At 37.6% G+C, this 22,546-nt stretch overlaps 2 protein-coding genes across 2 annotated transcripts in view; both read left to right on the top strand.

Moving 5' to 3' along the window:
• Positions 1-1,617: 1,617 nt before the first annotated feature.
• LOC122089846 (F-box/WD-40 repeat-containing protein At3g52030) lies at positions 1,618-18,299 on the top strand. The gene is made up of 9 exons (XM_042659565.1): positions 1,618-2,132; positions 3,624-3,824; positions 5,194-5,248; positions 6,384-6,482; positions 6,873-6,976; positions 11,963-12,052; positions 13,699-13,835; positions 16,317-16,404; positions 17,414-18,299. The coding sequence occupies exons 1-9, from the start codon at positions 1,981-1,983 to the stop codon at positions 17,775-17,777; spliced, it is 1,290 nt and encodes a 429-aa protein (XP_042515499.1). The 5' UTR covers positions 1,618-1,980; the 3' UTR covers positions 17,778-18,299.
• Positions 18,300-21,839: 3,540 nt separating this feature from the next.
• The window catches only part of LOC122088640 (short integuments 2, mitochondrial), a gene marked incomplete in the record, with an annotated part of 8,800 nt that continues 8,093 nt past the window's right edge, over positions 21,840-22,546 (top strand). The window contains 2 exon segments of the mRNA XM_042657951.1: positions 21,840-22,387; positions 22,515-22,546. Of these exon segments, the coding sequence (XP_042513885.1) occupies positions 22,220-22,387; positions 22,515-22,546 (200 nt within the window).

Below are 22,546 nucleotides of genomic sequence, written 5' to 3'. Positions count from 1 at the left end.
AAAAAAGAACTGTGACTTGAAGCACGCTTAGTTATGATTTAACTGAATGTATTGCAGTAGAGCTATGAATAGTGTTTGTTTTTGAAAAAAAAAAAAAAAAAAAAAAAAAAGGATACATGGCCTGAACTTAGGTTGTAGAGTACTCAGAGAGGGGAACTCTCTCCAGATTCAAAGGGTCTAAAAAAATCCCTTTTGCTTTCAATACTCGGAGGCTAAATTCCCTTTTAATGCCTCTTGGTCACTGTAAAGAATCTGTTTTCAGTGAGAGCATGGATTTATCTCTTATCCTTCCATATTTATCTAAATTCAGATATTTTAATAGGAATGTGTTAGAAATGCTCTTATCCTGTATCTTGGCTGCCGTTCAAGCATTTGATGATAATGTCTAACTATGGTATCGGCATCTATAGCTCTTGCGAGAAATGCCTTTGTCATGTTGATTGAATCAGTTAAAATTGTGCGCTCTTACTCTTTAAAAAGCATGCCTATTTATGGAGTAATTGAATGTATTACACACACACACAAAAGGATTACATGTGAAGAGCTAGGTATAGTGTTTGTTTTTTGAAAAGCAAGTTTTCATCCTTTGAATATTATAGCAACTTGAGTTATTTCGTGGTTGTGTAGTATGTGGATTTCACTAAGAAGTACAAGGTCAGTTGTAACAATGGAAATGAAGGCCCTTCAATAAGGATTGCAGTAGGCCAAAAGCATGAAAATTGATGAGTAACTGGTGGAGTCCGATATAAAGGAGATAGTGACCAATTGTATGATGGATACAATTATAAAGACTGGCGATGTCTCTACTTTAAATATGTAGCTCAATTGTTAGCTTCCATTTGTCATAAGGATAACATATCTTGAGTTTCTTATGATTTGAATTTGGTTGCCGAACTTTTTAATATGTCATTTCATAGTAAAAGTATGCTTGCATATATGAGCTTCTAATTTCTGTAGTCATAATTAAATTCATCATCTTCACATGAATATGTAAGAGAAAAAATAGAATATGAATTTGTAATACAAAATTTTGCTTCCCTCCAATGCTATTGTAATTGATTACCAAGAGAAAAAAATGTTAATGAAATTTGTGATTCGGGATAAGGATGTCAATTGGGATAGTTTTGATTAATTGAGATGGGTATTAATGGGTTCTATTTTTTTCGAGTCAATTATGAAAACGTCTTCCTTAACTGATTAAGTCTGGGGCAATTCGGAAGAATTATAACACTTAACTTTTGACATAACAACTCCTCATGGCCTTTGAACATAGTACCTTTATTTCTGAATGTGTATAATTTTTTGTCAAACTTAGTTGTTTGTCATAGTTATTCTTCTAGCCAAATTAGCAAATGAAACCCTTATAATCAGAGAACCCCTATTTATGTATGTAATCCTACCCAAAAAAATTGGATGTATGTAATCCTGAATAATGTATTTCCCTATTTTACTTCAACTGCTTTTTTATTAATAATAAAAAAAAACTGCAGATATATATATATATATATATATATTTTTTTTTTGGGTACGAACTGATTAATTCTTAACCTTGGAACCAGTACAGATTAATAATGGGATGGTCTGGTTCTAGTTCTTAATTGGTCTGAAGACCAAAACGCCAGTCAATATATAGAAACCCTAGAATCGGTTCCTCCAATCTGAAAACCCAGCGATTCAGTGAGGAAAACTTTGTAATCGATTGTTGGATCTTGAACGTTCGAAATGAGGATCAATTATGCCGATCCAAATTCGCCGATTGGATCAATTCGATTCCGATCTTTGAAACAGTGGTAGGAAGAGGGAACTAGCGAGTGGCGTCTATGTCTGTCATGGGACCTCGCTCCGGTCTCTAGTCTCTATTCTTTGGCAATCGGACATCTCTCTCTTTCTTAATCTTCTTACGGTTGTTCTCCGAACTCCAAAGTTTTTGGAGTCTCGGTGGGAACTGGGAACTGGGAACTGGGAACTTGGGAGGCAGCGATGGAACCGAAGAAGCAGGCGTTGAATAAGAAGAGTAGCAGCAGCACAAGAGCGAGAAGTATTCAGTCCCTTGACTCCGACCTTCTGTGCAAGATCTTCTCACTTGTCGACCCTTTCGATCTCGCCCGTTGTTCCACTGTTTGTAAATTCTGGTTTGTCTATGTCTTTGCTGAATGTTATCCTTGAAATACCCAAAAAATTCACGCATTTTCTTGATTCAACTTTTCAAAATTAGAGATGAAGACGCTAAAAGCTACACTTTTGATTCTTTTTTTCACACATAATATTGTCTGTATTAACTATTCTCCGTGCTCAATTCATCATTTCAATTGATTTTCGATCAGCAGTTTGTTGTCAGTGCAACTTTGAGCTTGGTTTGACTGGTTCATGTGTCGGAAGATTTCTTTTTATATATTCATAGCGCATGGACAAACTCACTCATCAGAAGTTGTTCTTTTCTTTTTTGGTATAAATTAATTGGTTCCGGTAATAGGATTATGCACTATGGAGATATCGAGGATTCAGGTTCTGCTCAGGATTAGATGTCTGGATTGGAGTGCCCACATATACATATGATACTTTGTGGAAGAAAGAAATGAAAATTCATCTTGAAGGCGTTTTCCAATTTGGGAAGGGTGGTCTTTGGTGAAATATGTTAATGGTTTGATGATCATTATGAAGGGCAGTAGCTGGGGAGAATTGGACATCCAGGTCAAAAAAGCTACGTGTAAATGCCATCCAACTTTGTGTTGCCCATTGACAGAATTTTTGGAGGGGAATTATCTGATGTCCAAAATAATAGGTGGAGATTGGTGTGAACCAAATTTTCCTGTGCTTTACACTTTGGTTTTGGATAAGAGTGCTTTGGTCCAGAATTACATGGGCAGTCTGCAATGGGCTTATGGACTGGGTAGGGATCTGTAGGATTGGGAAGTAGAAGATTTGAAAACCTACTGAGGCTTATTTTTGAGTATTTCTGTGGAAGTACTTAGTCCTGACTGCAAGATTAATGGATTTTAATCCTGAAGCAATGATTTTGTGGAATGATTCATGCTTGGAGTTAATGGATGGAGAAGAACATACACATATTTTGATGGAAATTTTTGAAATTGTCCCCATGTGGTTTCTGTCCTTGGAGTCATATTATGAGATGGGGATGTCTACAAAAGAAATTTCAAGATATGGTGTGTTATATGAGCGGTGTTCAGTGGTTGGAGCCTTGTAGAGCTGAAAGATTTATTCTCTCCCCCCCCCAAAACAATTTTATACCCATGACTTGCTAATCATTTCTTTTGTACACCCTCTTTTTTTCTCTCTGTACATAATTTACTTTGTGTATGCCATTGACAATTGGGATCCTTGTTTGCTGCCGCGGGGACTGAGTAAGATGCAAATGGCCTCCATTAACTGCATGCAGCATAAAGTAGAAATACTGTGAGATTAAATATTCAATCCAAAAGTAAATCTCGAGTGATTGCATTTTACAAACTACTCCTTTATTTCCTGTAAACATTCATCACAAAATCTGATTGGCCATTACTATTTTCTTCTAATTTATATTTACTACATTTTTCTATGGAGCTATACCTTCTAGCTATGTTGTTTCTTTACCAAAATGTTGACTCTTTTTACCCCCTTTCCAGGCACAATGTCATCAATACATCTAATATATTGAAGGTTCTATATTACAAGCAGCAACATGGTTCAATGCATCATTCCAATCTATCTGCTCGTCCGGAAACATCACTGCAGAAGCACCTTGAGAGTCTTGCTATGGAACAGCATAAGCTATCCTTACAGAAGGGTTTTGTTTCTGTTGATCAATGGAAGGGTCACGCTGCTGGGTATTATTGATTTTCCTTCTATTTTATTTATGAGAACCTCTATCTGTTATTCTGTATCACTAGTCACTACCTTTTGGAACTTTGAAGAATATGTTTCTTATGCTGTAAAATGTGTTATTATTTCAATCTTGTTTGTGAAACTCTTAATTTTTGCATCCCAAACTCCATTTATTTCCGACAGTTGCTAGATTTACCATACTAAGCATAGTTGTCAAAAGCTTGGCCTTGGCGAGATAACTAGGGTCACCATGGTTGCATAAGTGGGCGCCTTGGTCACCTTGTTAGTGTCGCGTTGCATCTAGGCCCTTCCAATGCCTTGGGTCACCTAAATGTCATGACAACTATGATACTAAGTGGAATTTGCACTTGGAAATAGGGTTCTTTTCTTGTTGATGAAAAATATCAATGTGTTGCTTCAGTGGAGTGAGTCATATTATGTATTTGATCTTATGGTAAAATTTTAGGCAGCTCGTGGCTACCATGTTTTGTGGTTAAAAGGACCAATAATGGTAGAGGCCCATATTGCCATTATTTCTTTGTCTTGTCATGTAAATGCATATATATATATATATATATATATAACAACAGAAATCAATTTGATCAAAAACCGCTATGGTTATGATGGAGAGAAGCACGTGAACAAATTACAAGAGCAAAACATTTAGAAGTAACCAAGATGGACAACAATGCTTATCCCTCACCTATGGGAAAGCATAGATGTTGATATTTCTTTAATCCATTTATCTCTTCATCAATTGTGGTAATGATCTTCTTTGTACCCCCTAAAAAAAACATAAAATTGTGGTACATAATTCCTGTAGCAAATCAGGATCTGAAACCAGTACCTGCAAAGTAGAAGAGAGAGAAAATATGCTGAACCACAATAGACTCAGCTTAGCTATCGTGGACTGCCTATGATGTATTTATATCAGCAAATAAAGAGTAAACCTTATACAAGAATCAGACCAAAATTAGACTTTAACAAGGAAACTAAGACTAACAACTACATCACGATAGGGAGAATTAAACCTATCGTGATCTGTTAACGACAGAATACTGCAGGGAATCTGACTATAATACCCCTGTGACATGTACATAACAATTCCATTCCGAATTTCAAGGACCATCTCATTTTGAATCTGCTGCATTGGTATCCATTTTTTGTTTTCTTCCTTGAACGGAAGTTTCACAATTTTAGCTTCAGAGATATAAGTTAGAATTTCATTATTTTCAATGCTGACTATATGAACTACTTAGAATATTTATTATGTGACTGTGAGGATTAAATTAAAGTCACATCTCTTCTGAATGTTTGTTGATCATGCATTCCTAATCTTCTCTAATAGTGCTAACTTCAGTTCTTATATAGGGTTGAACAGTGCCGAATGAAGATGGGCTTGATTCTCACTGGTGTGGGGGATAAGGTGTGGCTTCCTTGAACACTAGCTATGTTCTTATCATGAGATTTTCTTTTTGGTTTTATGGACTATTAAAAACATTAATTCAATTGAAGATTTATATAGATGTGATCATGAGATCTAATTTGACTTTCATAGATTAGCACTCGCAGAATCATATGTTGTGTGCTGATGCAAATCAGTCTGGAATACCTGTACTTCTTTTGTAGCTTTTTTTTTTTTCAGTTTCCTTTTAGAATTGATGGTTTTTTATTTTCGTTTTGTGGGATAACATGGCACTATTGCAACATGCTAGTCACAGGTTCAAACCTTGGAAACGGCCTCTCCTGCGAAGCAGGAGGTAAGGCTGCATACATTTGCCCCTCCCAAACCCCGCAGTAGCGGGAGCCTCGTGCACTGGGTTGCTCATTGTTTTGTGGGATAACAATAGATCAAAATAATTTTACTAAGGTGGGGGAAGAGAGAAGCCCCACAAAAGATGGCCTAACTGGACAACTAGAACTCAGTGACCCAAATGGTAGAGTCCAAAACAGTTACTTTTGAATTCTTTTCGGTTAGTGGATAAAATAGAGCTGTTCCATAGCATTCAATACAACTTTAAGCTGGGTCAAACTAGTTTCTCTTGCAGAAGTCAGTCTTGAAAGTTATGGTGCAGGAAACCAAAAAAGCGATAGTGCCAATTGGTGACTACCAATATATTATGTCAACGCAACTCATTTCACATATTTTTTGGTAGAAACTCATTTCATATTCACAATGTGTATGGACATCATCATGGCAAGTTGGTCATGAATAGGCCCTTCCCGCCTGATTTTTCTGAATTTTCCTGTTAAATTGGGAAAGAAATTGGAACTTTTCTACTTGTTATACCTTTTTCTGAACATGTATAGGCCCTTAGATTTCTCTTGCCTCATTCAAGGTTTTACTAAATTTTATCAATTGGACTTCCAATTCATCTAGGTTTATGCAGAAAGCGTTGAATTTTTTAATGAAACTCCTGTGTTAATCTTGTTTGTTTTCAACCTATGATTGCCTTGAAAAGCCTTCAAATGTTAACTGCTACCTGAAATAATCCCCTCTACTTTCCTCAACTGGGATTTCATTGAATTCAACTAGTTACTTTTGTTTTCAATTATTCTAGGTTATGCGTATCTGGTCATCAGAAAGCTACAAGTGCTTGGAAGAATATCCTGTTCCGGACAAATTCCCTTTAGTTGATTTTGATTTTGATGAGAGCAAGGTAACACTATGACATAAAAGTTTATGTTGTTAATTTTGATATTGATTTTAATTTTGTTGTTTTTGAGGTTGTAAGCCAACCCTATTAAAGTTGGGATAAGGCTTTGTTGTTGTTGTAATTTTGCGTGTATATATATATATAGAAGTGAAGTCCGTTATATGATGATTTTGTAAGAAAATTCCCTTTTAGAATATCATTGCGTGTTTGATTGTGATGGATTTTATGTTAAAGCACAAACCTTTTACAATCTTCCCTCTACTCCTAAAAGAGAATGGCATATGGCGAAATTATGTTTACATGTTCAAATGCTTATCATTCGTTAATAATTTTCTGGTTAAAGGATTTGTCATTCTTTGCAACTCCTTAACTTCTTCAAGTATTTATCTGTAGATTGTTGGTCTAATTGGAACCCGTATATGCATCTGGAGACGTCATGGAGGAAGAAGTATATTTCCATCACGTGAAGGCACATTCACAAATGGCTTATGTATGCGGTTCGTGATCAGATCCTCCAATAATTCTTGATGACATCATATAATTCAACAAAAGGAATTATTATTATTATTATTATTTTTTAATTGTTTTTCTGAGAACATTTCAGGCAGTTTTTGTAAGATGAATACTTCACTAAATGCAATGTTGTCACAGATATGCATGATTCTTTTTGGGTGCAAAATCTGAATGGATGATAAATAGAATAAATTTATGTTTTGGGGAGAGGCTCTGATTGGGAACATTGCAGAAAAAGGTAAACTAGGAAGTCAAGATGTCGAAAAGTTTTATTTCATTCATGCCCCTCATTGTTATGGGCTACATGTATGGGGTGGAATGTTGGGTGGTTAAGTCTAAATATCTATTTACATTCATAAGATGAAAAATGCCTGTAGACTCTTATAACTAATTAGTATACTTGACAGATTCTATGACCATATCTGGGTTTCATTAGCTGACTGAGTGCTAAGGTGAAGGAGTGATCCAACTGATACTGTAAATTTAGGAGCCTCAGGACCTCCATGACAGATTCTATGACTCTATCTCCTTTTGTGGCACAACTTGTATGCACTAATTCTTGAGGATGTTTGAACGAAATTTTGTATCTGAATTGTTCCTTTAATTCCTTAATAGATTTCATGATTCATTTGGGCAAAAATTTGTATTTCTCATGAAAATTTGGCCTTTTTTTTTTAAACCCTTCAAAGAATTTCAAGAGATTTTTTTTTTTTTTTTTTTTTTTTTTTTTAATCCATTTTGGCCAAGAGGATAACCATGGCTTTCAATCGTATCTGACTTTTTTTTTTTTTTTATAAAGTTTTGGAACAGGTTCCTGGTCTCTCAGTTTTGCTCTTTAATGTATGCCAATGATGGAGGCCCCTAGGGAAGAAAGGGAGAATCAGAGTAGGAAGGGGAGGGAGGGGAATCACACACTTCACTGGTGCACAAACTCAACATCTTTACTCAATAATCAATCACTCTCTAAATCTTCAATCGATTACAGCTAATATATAGGAAAATAGGAACATGAAATTAGAAACTTAACTAAAATGGAAACTAGCCTAAATTAGGAAACAACCATAAAAAGGAAACCAAAGCAAGGAAATAAATCCTACTCCTACGTTCAAGTCTGAAAAATAAAAGCATGAAATAAAATACTAAGTAAACTACTAATTTTATTTGCAACCCTTGTTGGACCAAAACCCTGGGTTGGACCAGTTCTTCTTGGCTCTTGGCTTCCAAAGCCGGTCATGCTGGTTCAACTAAGTAAGGGCAACCATATCTGCATCAACTCTCCTCCTCTGAAAAGAACTCGACTTCGTCGAGTTAGGGAAAGGACCGAGGAGACCGTCTGAAGGAATACGTTGAATGAGGAACGATCCCACCATCTTCTTGAGCTTAATTTCAGGGAGACCTTTGGCAGGATGAAACTTCATAGTCTTGTTGGCATGCTTGAAGGCATAGGTATTGGCATAGCCCCAATGCTGTACTTTCTTATCAAATAACCAAGGTCGACCAAGAAGGATATGGCACATCTTCAGAGGGAGGACATCACATTGGACTGTATTCTTAAATCCACCAATAGAATATGTGACCAAGCATGTATCTGTGATTTTCAGATTAGTGTTGTTCACCCAAGCAACCTTGTAAGGATTAGGATGTGATTCTGTATTCAATCCCAGCTTACGAACAGCGTCTTCAGAGACAACATTAGTGCAACTGCCTCCATCAATGACCAAGGTTAGCAATTGATCATTGCACTTCACACGAGTCTGAAAAATACTATTGCGGCGCCAATCTTCATTGTCAGTGGCCTTCTGAGTGGTCAACACATGATGAATGACATAAAAAGGATGTTGGTCTTCGTCACTGAGAGTGTCATTGACTTCACCTGTTGCACACTCTTCTCTTAAATCAACTGTGTCAGAACCAAGTTGCTCTTCGGGAATATATGGTATAGGAGAATCCTTATCAATAAAAGCAACCAAACAGCTGGGACATTGAGCACTGATATGTCCAAATCCATGGCATGAGTAGCACCGAACTGTAAATTTTGAAAAATCAGAAGGTTTATTTGAACCACGCCGAGGGGGTGAGTATGGGCGAGTAGGTTGTGAAGATGACATTTCAGAAACATGTCGAGGTGGAGAATACGGCTAACTAGGTCGTGAAGAGGCCATAGATGTAGCGCTAGCCTGTGGTTTGCTAGATGACCTCTCTTGGGTAGGAGACTGTTGCAAAACGGAACTAGTGCCTCGAGAAAAAGTACCTGCAAAATTTCTCCGGTTGTATGGGCGTTTCAGATTTTCCTCAACTTGATATGCTATTTGTACGGCGTCTTCCATGGTAGGTAGTCGACTAGATGCAAGGGCAGCACTAAGTTGAGGGTGCAAACAATTGCGAAATTGTGCCACTAATACTTCTTCATCCCACTCAAAGTCAGAACGAGTGGCCAAATAATAAAATCTAGCAACATACTCTTCAACGGTCAAATTCTCTTGTTTCAACTGTGCAAACCTGAGATGCATGCGTTGCTTGTAATAAGAAGGCAAGAATCTCCGATTCATGATTTCATACATTTCAGCCCAAGTAGTGACCAAACCAATGCCTCGGGTTCGGTTCTGTTGTTGTTGCTTGATCCATCAGACTCGAGCCGTGCCTTTCAGTTTGACCTCTGCAAATATGATCTTTCGAGCCTCAGTCAAGTCGTACCATCTGAAGAATGTATCTAAATTGTGAATCCAGTCAAGGTACAACTCTTGATTATTGTCTCCATAAAAATCAAGGACATCCAATTTTGCTGCTCTTTCTGCTCCATCATCATGTCTACCAATGCCATATGGTGGTGGAGGAGGTGGTGGTGGTGGTGGTGGTAGTGTTATTGATGGATCCTGTGGAGTGGTGTTGGAAGAATCCCCATATTAAATGTGACTCTTTCTATTATCTGCTGCCACCAAGCGATCAATAGAAACTTGCATGGATTCCATGGAAACTTGCATAGATTCCACCATTGTTTTTAGGGACATGACCATGTTAGTGAGAGCATCAAATTTTATATCAGTTTCTCCTTTATAAGAATTCAGTTGTTGAACAACTTTACTATTGGCTTCCATGGTGATGATTAACAAAATAGCACTCAGGAATATATGGTAGAATAGTAAATAAAATTTTTTTTTTTGGAAGGAACACAAAGGACAGTCACGTAACTCACGTTCACGTATGGGTGGGGCAAACTTGGAAGTTAAAGAAACAATTAGGACAGAAAAGGAAAAAAGGAGGAAGGGAGGGGTATTTGAGGAATAATAGAAGAAATAATTAGGAAAGCAAGTCGTGGCATTGTGGGGTTTTACCGACAAAGAGAGAAAAAAAAGGTTTGCTACCCTCGCGACTTCGACGGTGGGAAGCAGCGACGGAACTACAGGGAGCTTCAGCTGTGGAAACTTCTGAAATTAGGTATGTTCTCTTCTCTCTCTTCTTCTTCTATTCTGAAACTCTGCTCTTCTTCTTCTGTCTTCTGTTTCTTCTTTCTTCTTCTCGTTTCTGCGCTGCTTCTCTTTTTTTTTTCTTTCGCTTTCTGTTTTACTCTCTCTTCTCGGTTTCTTTCCTTCTTCTTCTTCTTTCTTCTATCTCTCTTCTTAGTTTCTCTCCTTCTTCTTCTTCTTGACTTCCTTTTCGCTTTCTTCCTTTTTTTTTTCTGCTGTCAGACACAGAAAGAGGAGGCGGTGGTTGCTGTCGGAAGGGAAAAAAAAGTGAAAAGAGGAGGCGGTGGGATTTTTCTGGTTGAGAATCGAAGTGAGGAGAAAAGGGAGGCATTGGGATTTTTTTTTTTTCCTGTTCTCAGTATCAGTGGAAACCAACACAGAGAATGGGAAGGGAAGAATAAAGATGGGGAAGCAATAGGATCCTTCGGCTCTGATACCAAGTTGATGGAGGCCCTTAGGGAAGAAAGGGAGAATCAGAGTAGGAAGGGGAGGGAGGGGAATCACACACTTCACTGGTGCACAAACTCAACATCTTTACTCAATAATGAATCACTCTCTAAATCTTCAATCGATTACAGCCAATATATAGGAAAATAGGAACATGAAATTAGAAACTTAACTGAAATGGAAACTAGCCTAAATTAGGAAACAACTATAAAAAGGAAACCAAAGCAAGGAAATAAATCCTACTCCTATGTTCAAGTCTGGAAAATAAAAGCATGAAATAAAATACTAAGTAAACTACTAATTTTATTTCTAACCCTTGTTGGACCAAAACCCTGGGCTGGACCGGTTCTTCTTGGCTCTTCGCTTCCAAAGCCGGTCATGCTGGTCCAACCAAGTAAGGGCAGCCGTATCTGCATCAGCCAATTAACATCTTTCTGCAGAAAGGAATGTTGAGAAATTTTCCATTTATTTCAAACTAGAAAACAAAGTAAAAATAACGAAATTCAGAAGTGACGCCACACATACTTTTGGGTCTCAGAATGTGCACCTGTTAATCTGTTGATTGTCAAAATTGTGCATCCGTCTGAGATGAATCCATGGTCATTGGTACTTCTGTTTGCACATATGCCATTAAGGTGTCAATGATAGTCTTACTAAGGAAATTGTGTATCCTGTTGAACAATAACCAAGGGAGGAGAGTGTAATATGACCTTATTGCAAGGGAGTTGAATATGATCTTATGGTCACTACTCAAAACAAGTTGTAAAATTTTATGTATGGTGAGGTATAGTGCTTTGCTTTCTGTTTGGGGCATTTCTTATTTAGTTTTCCCTACCATAATAGCCACTTTCGATCGATTATTCGTTATGGTTGTTGGTCTCATCCCCTAGAATTCAAGAGGTAAAGGCCAACTTTTGTTTATTAATCTCCAAAATGTTTTCTTTTGCGCCTAATGTTTGGGCAAACATTATCATTATCATTATCGTTGGTTGAGTTTTCTACAAATATGTATAGCACCACTTTCTATGTTTTCATTGAATGACTGGCTCCATGTTGCAGCTATATAGATCCAGAGGCTGTTGTTGGATGTGAGGATGGGACAGTTCGTGTATTTGACATGTATAGTAGGAATTGTTCTCGAATTATCAGGTACATTTCTTGAGGACTTATATTTTCTTTTCAGCCGTTCTTGGATTTTCTCTTTGCTGCTACAACTCAACAAAGATTTCTCTTTGCTACTAAAAAAAAGAGCAACCCAATGCACGAGGCTCTCGCTACTGCAGGGTTTGGGAGGGGCAAAGTGTACGTAGCCTTACCCTTGCTTCGCAGAAGAGGTTGTTTCTAAAGTTTGAACTTTTGTAGCAAGATTTTTCTTTGCTACTAATGAACCAAATTATTAGCGTAAATCAAGGTTCACGGTATCGGGTTTCGACCCCTGGGGAGACCAAAATTTTGGTCGAAACCTGGGAAATTTCAAGGATACCGGGGAATTTTTCCCGGTATGGTGGAAACTTAGGTTTCGACCTCCAAATAGTGTTTTTTTTTTTATGGTGAACCAAAGGTTTGATAATCATTACGCTGATTTGTTAACTTAAATTCTGAAACTATACTACATAATGACTATATATAATTTACAATATATATCAAAACATAAGACATAATCCAAATGATCCAAAATAAATAAAAATATTATATCATCAACTGTTATCTATCAACACTCAACCGTAGTGACTCAATTACTCAACACTCGAAAGTAGTGACTCAATTCCAAGTAGAGTGTCTAGGCGGTTCCAATCCACGAGTTGCGTACCACTGGAGATGTCATAGTTGCTCCTCTGAATGCACCACATACAAGTTTCATGACATGTTTTGGGCCCAATTGTTTTGGTAGTTCTTCACTGCCCATCTATAAGATGCATCATCAACATTAACTAGGTATCCTAGCATAGGGAGTGGCTCAGTCATAGATCATAGTGATAGGATGTGGATGTGGCATACAAGATTGGGATGGATATCCAAAGATATTGTCAACAAAAGATGACCCACCCCCTGAACTACCCTCCTGTCCAAATGAAATTAAAGATCCACACTACTGTCCATACCCACCACCATATCCAAATGAACCGGTGCTCTCAAAGGATGGCACACAAGGTTTGAGGAGATGGGATTTACCTTTTTGGTCCAAGCTCCCTTCCTTAGGTAGATTTGCTATGAATGTGCAAGATCCAAGCTTTGAATGAAGATTTGATAGCACAAGGGAAAAAACTTAAGTGTTTTCCCAAGTTTCCCACTTCATAGAGAAGAAATAGGGGGAAAGGGTCAAAATTTTGAAATAAGAAGGCTTGGTTTTCCATTTAAGAAGGTTATATAAAGGTTGACCCATTTGGTCCAATCGAAAATTCCCACATTTCGAGGAAAATTCCCATATTTCAAGGAAAATGTGATACTGGTCGAAACCAGTGACTTTTAAAAGTCACATGGTATTTGGTATCGGAGTTCTGGGATACCGTGGAAACATGGGAAATTTCGACGGTATCGGTGGAAACCTTGAACCATGGCGTAAACTAGATGTTGCTTTGTGTTAATATCTGAACCATGTTTTATATTTACAGTTGAATTTTCTACTCAATACTGGTTAGTGGTTTGTGCCAAAGTACAAAGAGAAGTTGTTATGGAAGTATTTATGTATGTATAGACAAATAAATTTATTGATGGAGATGCAATATGTTGCTTGTTGTTGTTTACTTGGTTCCACCAATATTCTTGTTTATTTCTCGAGTTCTTGTATTTTGTAGGACGCGTGCTGGTTCTGTAATGTGCTTGGCTTTAACTGATCAGCTAATTCTTGGTGGCTCCTCTCTTGGAAGTATTACAGTGGCTAGTCTTTCATCTGGTGACTGTGTAGCGTCACTAAAGGCTACTTATTCGACAGGTTATCTTCAGTTGCTTGGTCAATGGATATTTTACTGTCAACTGGAATTTTTCTAGTGTATTTCATTTCTTCTTATATTGCTTGACTTGCTTACATTTAACCACAAGAACACTTCTGCAGTCCATGTCATGGAGGATATTGAGAATTATACCTGTTTATTCAAGATATAGTTGTCGATGAAAATAAAAGCTTATGAATATAAAATGAAGAGATGAAAACAACCTATGTTGTGGCTGTTGTGTTTCTTCCTCTTTGCGAATCACTTCCTGGATGTGATCTTCAAGATCTCTAACAAGGCTAACATGGAAAACAATTCTCAGTTGTATTCTTTTGAAGCCTATCGACCTTGGTTGGGAAGATGAATCTGAAGTTTGCGATAAATGGATCAAATGATAGATGAGAGAAAAAGGATGTATTTGGAATGACCAATTTTCATGCTAGTGCCAGATTATATAAATGATAGGATATTGATTATAAACGCTGTAGAAATCCATTAGAAATCCCTCCTCATTAAGGTTCAAGTAAGCGGAGTCGGCAATGGAATAGGCCTCCATGTATTTCGATTTCGATTCAACCAGAATCGGCCTGAATCCTAGAAATTATATGTTTTTTTGAATATCGATTTGGCCAGAATCGGGTCCATCTGATTCCAATTTAATTTGACTGGAATCGGCTATCCGATTCCAATTCCTCAAACCATTCTCCCCATCCCACCTCCACTGGAAAGAAAATTTTAAAATTAAATAAAGAAGAAAATTTTACTTGTCATGGTATCCTTATTGCTGGATCTACTTTATTTTACTTACATAGACTACTAAGATGAATGAAGATGCCTTGCATTTAGGCTGGTGAAGCCAGTGGGGGGCTTCAATATTTTCATATTGACTTACGTGCACAAAAAAGGAGGTACCTACTTGAATGCCTCTTTAATTGAAATTCCAAAATTAGTTGGGATTTTTTTTTTTGGGGGGGGGGGGGGGGGGTTGTGTGTGAATAATTAGGACTTAATTTTTCTATTCCTTTCTTTTTCCTTGTTAATGAGGATTTTCTTGAGATCTCTTTTCAGCCTACAATGCTTGTTGATACTTGATAGAAAAAATATGGTTGTTAATTTTCAAAATTCCCCCACGATTTCCTCCATAGTTTCTTGGTTAACTGGAAATGGAACAATGCATGTTTAATACTTCTTTTCTAATGCCCCGGCCTGGAGGGTCCAGCAGTTGAGTGAATGAAGCAATAGGATGTTCTGGTCTTGTAGCTGAGCAAATCAATACATCTCAAAATTACCTCTGTGCGAACAAGCCTGCTATCATGCCTGGGAAATGGCAACTGATGACCCAAATCTACCACAGTCAATGATGATATTTATAAGTAATTACTGGTTACTGGTAAGAAGTTCAAAGAGAAAAAAGAAGAAACCACCCTTGACAGAAGCATAATCTCATTCTTCAAATTCTGTAGGCAATTTTCATGTTTTTATGGGTGAGTAGATGTAAGATGCAAGGAAGAAACTGTTTTAAATGACATACAGTTTGCACACGGTTTGTCCCATAACCTGCAAGTGTGAAATATACTGATATGGTTTGTCCCATAACCTGCAAGCATGAAATATACTGATGTTGTTGAACTTTTACCCTCATTTGGAAAACAAGAAAGAAATTTGATCTATGATTTCAAGTTGAGGATTACAATTTGTCAGCAAGATCTTGCAGACACGGTCAATTTCCTTCCCCTCTTTTTCATTTATCACAAAGAAACTGCTGCTTGGAGTTTGAAAGGAAAAGTAGGAGAATGTAGGCTTCAATGAACTAAAGCTCATGACATCTTTTATCTTTAGCGGGGGAAAAAAAAATGTAATTATGGGGTGTTTCAGGCAACATTTCACACTCTTATCCACTACTCCTCTTGTCCTAACCATAGGACTGCTGGTTGAAATCATTTTGATTATCAGATTCAACTGAGGCTTTGTACTTGGGACCTAAGTTGTGCATCTTGTTAATTGCAAAAATACGAACTCTCATTTTTTGTTTTTTTACAATGAAAATTACTGATGGTTTCCAAAGCACAAGAATTACCTTACATGTATAGCAATGATTGTATAATAAGGGCCAGTTGTCCTTGTCTTGTCATGCCAGGTCCTTAACAATTGACGAGTCATAATTCCACCCACATGTATATTGTTCTTGCTGAAGTGTTCGAATATAATAACTTGTTTTGTGCTGCTGCATATAATTTTCTTTGCTGATATTGATTTGATTGTTGCGCAAAGTGAGTGGCTAGGAATGAGTCTAGTCATTTGATATTCCAACAATGATGGGTATCTATAATGGCAGTGGGGGGCTAGAATTATGGGAAGTCATTTCGGGGTTACCATTGTAACTCTTGATTAGAGCATATTTATCAGATCTAGAATTATGAAAAAAATCTATACTAACTGCTCTGAATTGTTTTGTTAATATTAATCCGTGCTTCTTCCTATAGGCAGCATTTGGAGCCTATGTTTCAATCCTCGTTCGCATTTAGTATTTTCAGGATCATCTGCTGGATATTCACATTGCTGGGATCTTAGGTATGGAAATGTCGCTATAACAGGTTATCTGCATAAAACTGTCGATTCTTTTGGAAGTAAAGTTGTTCTCATAGAGTTTAATATGCTCTGCTGCTTTTTTTTTTTTTTTTTTTAGGGGGGGGGGGTGGAAGTGTTAAATTATGCTCTGCTGCTGTTGTCCTTTTTGTGTGCCAAATATGCAGTTGATGATAGTTTGCATCCCCTGTAACTTATTATGAAACACGGCGAAGTATGTTTGGCCAGAATTTGACACATCAACAGGGGCAGGCCCAACTTGTGTGGCAAACTTGGGTGCAGATAAGTAGTTATGATGTCCATTACTCGAGGCCTAGCAAAATGGTTGTTTTGCTGCCATGTTTCCCAACCTAGTAAAGTTATTCTTAAGGCCTAGCAAAATGGTTGTTTTGCTGCCATGTTTCCCCCTAGTAAAGTCATTCTTAAGATCTTTGTTTGTCAATAAATTGTGAACTTGTTTAATTTTGGCATGGATTGTCTCCTTTTTTGTGGAAGCACGAAAGTATGCAATAGGTGATTTGTGACATTATTTACAAAAATTAATTGAGCTTTCTACTCCACCTCTCTCGACTGTCAAGACTCCTCCCCTCGGGGGGGGGGGGGGGTAACTGTTATTTTTGCAAAGCTTGAATTGATCTTCATATCCGTTTATATTTCCATGGTTTTTATTCCACTGGTATGCATCAATATGGTCTGTAAATACTGTGTTGTAGGTATAGAAATGTTACCATTTAAGAGCATGAATTCGGCGAAGTAAATGGACTGTGATCCATATGGAAATGTCTGCTAAACCCTGAAGTTGGTAGATAGCCAACTGTTGTAAACAAAAAGCAGGAAATATGTGAAGGAACTCATATTTATTTGTTGCTTGGGTTGTGAATCATCTGGCATTTTTTCTATGACATTAATTTGCCTACATGGTCAGTAGGAAAGCAGTAAAAGCAACTATGCTGTACTTTAACATTTTATTTTATTGTTGTTTGCTCTATTTCAGAACAATGAGACCACTTTGGGAAAAACGAGTTAGTCCAAATGTTGTGTATTCATTACAACACCAGGCAAATGATACATCAGTGTTAATTGTCGGTGGAATTGATGGCGTGCTACGTACTCTTGACCAGAATACTGGTGAAATTCTTGCCAGCTATGTGCTACATGAAGGCAACAGAGCAACTTCCTCTGAAAACAGATATGGTGTTATTGAAAGAAAGAAAGCCATAAGGCTTTCAGAAGATACCCTCATTGACAGTGTCCCAAAGAACATGCGACCTCCCATTTCATGTTTGGCTGTTGGAATGAAGAAGGTTGTGACCACACACAGTGGCAAGCTCATTAGGATGTGGCGATTCAATAAATAACCTGGAGGAGCTTTACTATACCCTTGCTTCATGGTCAACACCACCACAAAGTCATCAAATGAACATGGATGGAGCTTACCATCTCCCTCGAGCAAGGGGGGGGGGTGCAATTGGGTGGATTCTTTGATGCTAATGCAAAATGTTTTGATGCAGCAGTAGGATCCACATTCAGAATGGAGGTCTGGGCTTTGCGCTAAGGTTTATGTACAGCCAGGCTCAAAGGGGGTGAAACAGTGCAGCCTATTCAGGTGGAACTTTATGCAATTGGAGAATTTCAAAAGTGGTCTTGGCAGTGGCTCGAATTTTGTGGGGTTCAGTGTTGGCCTTATTCCCAGATCAGCAAATAAGGCAGCTCATCTGTTGGTGGGAAGGGATTAGATTTGGGTTGTAATTTCCTTTTATAATGATATTATGTCCCACTGTGATTTTCTGTTGTTTTGGATGAAGGATGCTCTGGTTTATAATCCGAACACATGTTTTGGGTGTTTTTAGTGAATAAATAAACATTTTAGTTACTTTGAATTATGTTCTTCGATGTATTAGTGGTAACAACCAATGTCTTTGGCATGCTCTGCCAATGTTTTGGACCTTTGGCATTCTTATCAGAATCACAAATCCAGGAATTGACCCCAAACAAGTCCCCCTGTTATCCAACCCACTTTAGCATCAAGCCTGGATGACACCATATTACCTGCTAGTTCTGAACCGTTCAGAATGGTGTGTTGAACTTTTTATCTGGAGTTAAAAATTGTTCCCTTTGGTTTAGTCTATTTATAGCAGCCAACTGGTTGGCCATGATTGACCCACCTGTGTAATTGGGTCAAGTAATCTAGACAGCTCACTGCAACTTCCCCTCCAGATTTTACAATATTTACTGTCACAATGTTGATTGTTTGGCTTTAGCCAATGATCCAATCAAAGGAATAATTGGAATTATGGTATCGAACAAATGAATTTTCCAGCATTTGATCCTTACCACAGAAGAATAGTACACTCGAAACCTTTACAGGTCTAGGGAAAAATTATAGTGGAAGTCTCAAAGAAAGTCCATAGGGCAAATGGTTTATCTGACAAAATCATCAGCAGGAACCTACAAATGGATTTTGTGATGATACATTCAACGAGAGAGTTGATCAACAGGGGGGCACAATCCTACTTTTCTTCTAAAATCTAAGCCTCTCTCTCTCGCTCTCTCTCTCTTTCTCTGAGGATAAGAATTAGGTTTATGCACCCACCTTGCACTATTGTAAATGCCCAAGCCCCCTGACGTTATATGATAAGTTTGGAACTTTCTTTATTGGAAGTATTGAGTTCTTCCTGACAAATACCAATAACATAAAATACCTATATTACCTAAAAGTTGAATATGAAGTTCAAAGGCTATTGCAAGAGCATATGAAGTGACCTTGAAAGTTGACAGCCAACTCAAAATCAGTAAGGTGTATGTTTAGTGGCTAGACTCCATGGACTGTAAAAGGCATAGTATTTTTTTTTTGGAGATTCAATTGCTAACCCAAGGCATTGCAATAGTCTTGCAAAGTCGGTTTCAATATATTTGCTTCTTGTGAAGTAGCAGAGCCAAAAAGTTCACAATTTCTTCCAATCCTTAGCTCATAATATGAAAGGTGACAATGGGTCACCCTGATGAATGCCACATGAGCAGGTGATGACGGGCAAGGAGAACCATTTAACAGGATGGAAAGAGATGGACTGATGATGCATAACATGATCATATTAACTCATTTATGATGAAATTTGTAGTTGTTATTAGTATGGGCTAGTGGGACTAGTGAGGCCGAATGTTACGTCCTTAACTTCCCTATTATTATTATTATTATTATTATTATTATTATTATTATTATTATTATTGTTATTATTGTTATTATTGTTATTATTGTTATTATTGTTATTAGTGGAGTTGTTAGTTATTATCATAAGTTAATGATAGTAGATTAAGGGAGCAGTTGTAGGAGGAGTTATAGGGTGGAGTAGTGGAGGGAGGTTATGAGGAAACATGGAAAGGGTGGAATGTAAATTGTAACAGTTATCCTATCATATATAATAGGAGTTAATCTGTAATAGAAAGATAGACAAATAAATCAATTTCCTATTTTCTCTCCCAAGAGAAGAGGTGGGCTTCCTTATCCAAGCCAGACGTCCGGCTTCGTCTGTAAAGCCAAGAGGTAGACACCTCCTAATCATCCAAATCCCCTGTTTTATCTCTCCTAATGTATCTCTATTCCTACTTTCTCTCCCTCTCTCTATCGTGCACGTATCATCTGGTATCAGAGCATGGTCGATTCTACGACTATGGGTATGAATATTGAGATCATCGAAGCCATGCGTTCATCGTTCGGGACATGATGGTGATTTCTAATGAAATGCTTAGAATTTATCAACGTGTCCAAAAGAGTTTGACTGAGTTGAGGAAGAAGGAGACGAAGAAGAAGATGAAGAAAAAGAAGAAAAATGAGACAAAGAAGAAGATGATGATAAAGAAAAAGAAGCAAAAAGAGATGAAGAAAAATGAGAGAAATATACCATTCACCACTTCTTCCAAGCAGATTCCATTCGCTATCAAGAGAGTGCCACACCATGGTTTCGACAATTGAGATTTCTCCTATGAAGATATGGGATCCAGGTGGACAATTATCTTACTTTATTTCATTGTCCTTGAGGACAAGGACAATTTGAGGGGGAAGGATTGTTAGGTACTTAACTTCCCTATTATTATTAGTGGAGTTGTTAGTTATTATCGTAAGTTAATAATAGTAGGTTAAGGGAGTAGTTGTAGGAGGAGTTATAGGGTGGAGTAGTGGAGAGAGGTTATGAGGAAATGTGGGAAGAGTGGAATGTAAATTGTAACAATTATCTTATCCTATATAGGAGTTAATATGTAATAGAAAGATAGACAAGTAAATCAATTTCCTATTTTCTCTTCCAAAAGAAGGGGTAGGCTTCCTTATCCAAGATAGACGTCTAGCTTCGTCTACAAAGCCAAGTGGCAGACACCTCCTAATAAGCCAAATCCCCTATTTTATCTCTCCTAATTTATCTCTATTCCTACTTTCTCTCCATCTCTCTACCGTGCATGTATCACCGAAGGTCTGGATATCCGTTGTTAACAAAAAAAGAAAAAACTTGATTATGATTTTATGGACCTGTCAACTCCATTAACACCCAATTTTTCTCTCCTCTTTCGTTGAATGGTGTGAAAAGCTTTGTGTTCTAAAAGAACAATATCTTGAATTAGCTAGTCTGTTAGTCACATAAGCAGATTGATTTGGAGATATGATCTTTGAAAGGATTGGCTTCATTCTGTTGACCAAAAGCTTGGCTATGATTTAATGGACATAAGACAATGGTACTGAACATCAAATGGAATCCTCTTGATCAGATTTTGGACTTAAAACAAATAACAGAATGGTTAATCTGTTTAGAAAAGTAGCCATCATGAAAGGAAGAAAAAAATTGCTTTCTGCTTCTTGTACAAGTCTACAACCTCTGAAGCAAGAGCATGACAGCAACTTCTATAAAACTACCCTTAATAGCCATAAGGGTTTTAGGGAAGAATTGGGTTGGACTCCCTACTCACAAATCACAAATCACAAATCAAAATTCAGATTTCAAATCAAACAACTCCCCTACTCACAAATCACAAATCAAAATTCAGATTTCAAATCAAACGACTCAACTCAACCTTATCTCAACTGAATGAGATCAGTTACATCTGAATGGGATCGGTTACATGGATCTGTTTTCTCCAAACCACTTCGAAGTCAATTTAGGCCTACCTGAACTCTTTTAACTCTTTCAATTTTAATCAAATCACCCCTTCGTACTTAGCATTTAAAGGCTTCGCTTGCACATGTTCATGTCACCCTAAATGACTTTTTCACAACTTATCATGTATCAGAATTACTCGTAAATTTGCGATAATCTGTTTATATGTTGTTTCTGCACGATTTAGCATTCTAACTCCATGCATCATATATTGCTGGTCGAATAATTGTCCTATAATTTTTTCTTTTTGAATACTAGAGAAATATATTGATCACACAACAAGCTGGACATACCTTCTTTTTCATCTACCCTATTATAATTAGAAATACCCTGCTGATCTAAGAAAACCTTACTTCTGTTTTTTCGGTAAAGGAAACCCTACTTCACGTTCAAGGAACAAACCACCGCAACAGACTCGGTTCAGCCCTGGCCCTGCCCTGTTGTGATATGTTGTTGACCGGATGCAAGGATATGAAACAAACGGGGTTGGTATTTTGGAAGAGTTCAAAAACTAGTTTAGTTTACAGAGTGGAAACTCATGAACAACGGCCACCATTAACAGATTAGCTTTTCCTTCCACCTGCTCTGTAGCTACAGTCTCAGGCACACGTCCGCTGCTCTGTTGTTAGAGAGAGAGAGAGAGAGAGAGAGAGAGAGAGATGAGTGGAGGATTGGGGAAGTTAGTGAAGAAGGGTTTGGGGGAGATGGGATTCAACAAAGGTGGTGGTGCCATCAACTGGTTCCCTGGTCACATGGCTGCCGCCACTCGCGCCATTCGCGACCGTCTCAAGTTCGCGGACTTCGTCATCGAAGTCAGAGACTCCCGTGTTAGTTAACTATACCTCTCTCTCTCTCTCTCTCTCTCTCTCTCTCTCTCTCTCTCTCTCTCTCTCATAGTTGTTTGATTGTTCTGTGTTTTGTAATGTTTTTTTTTTCCTTACATGTTTGGAACAGATTCCATTGTCTTCTTCTAATGAGGACCTGCA

This window comes from Macadamia integrifolia, chromosome 9, assembly GCF_013358625.1.
Source record: "Macadamia integrifolia cultivar HAES 741 chromosome 9, SCU_Mint_v3, whole genome shotgun sequence".
In the NCBI taxonomy this organism is placed as follows: Eukaryota; Viridiplantae; Streptophyta; class Magnoliopsida; order Proteales; family Proteaceae; genus Macadamia; species Macadamia integrifolia.
Note: the sequence above shows the minus strand (reverse complement) of the source record. Positions and strands in the feature narration are given on the sequence as shown.

What these genes read in the sequence shown, in the direction of transcription:
- LOC122089846 (XM_042659565.1), top strand. Translation starts at nt 1,981, where the DNA reads ATGGAACCGAAGAAGCAGGCGTTGAATAAGAAGAGTAGCAGCAGCACA. An exon ending in AATTGTTCTCGAATTATCAG is followed by an intron (nt 12,053 to 13,698) that starts GTACATTTCTTG and finishes TGTATTTTGTAG; the next exon opens with GACGCGTGCTGGTTCTGTAA. An exon ending in AAAGGCTACTTATTCGACAG is followed by an intron (nt 13,836 to 16,316) that starts GTTATCTTCAGT and finishes TTCTTCCTATAG; the next exon opens with GCAGCATTTGGAGCCTATGT.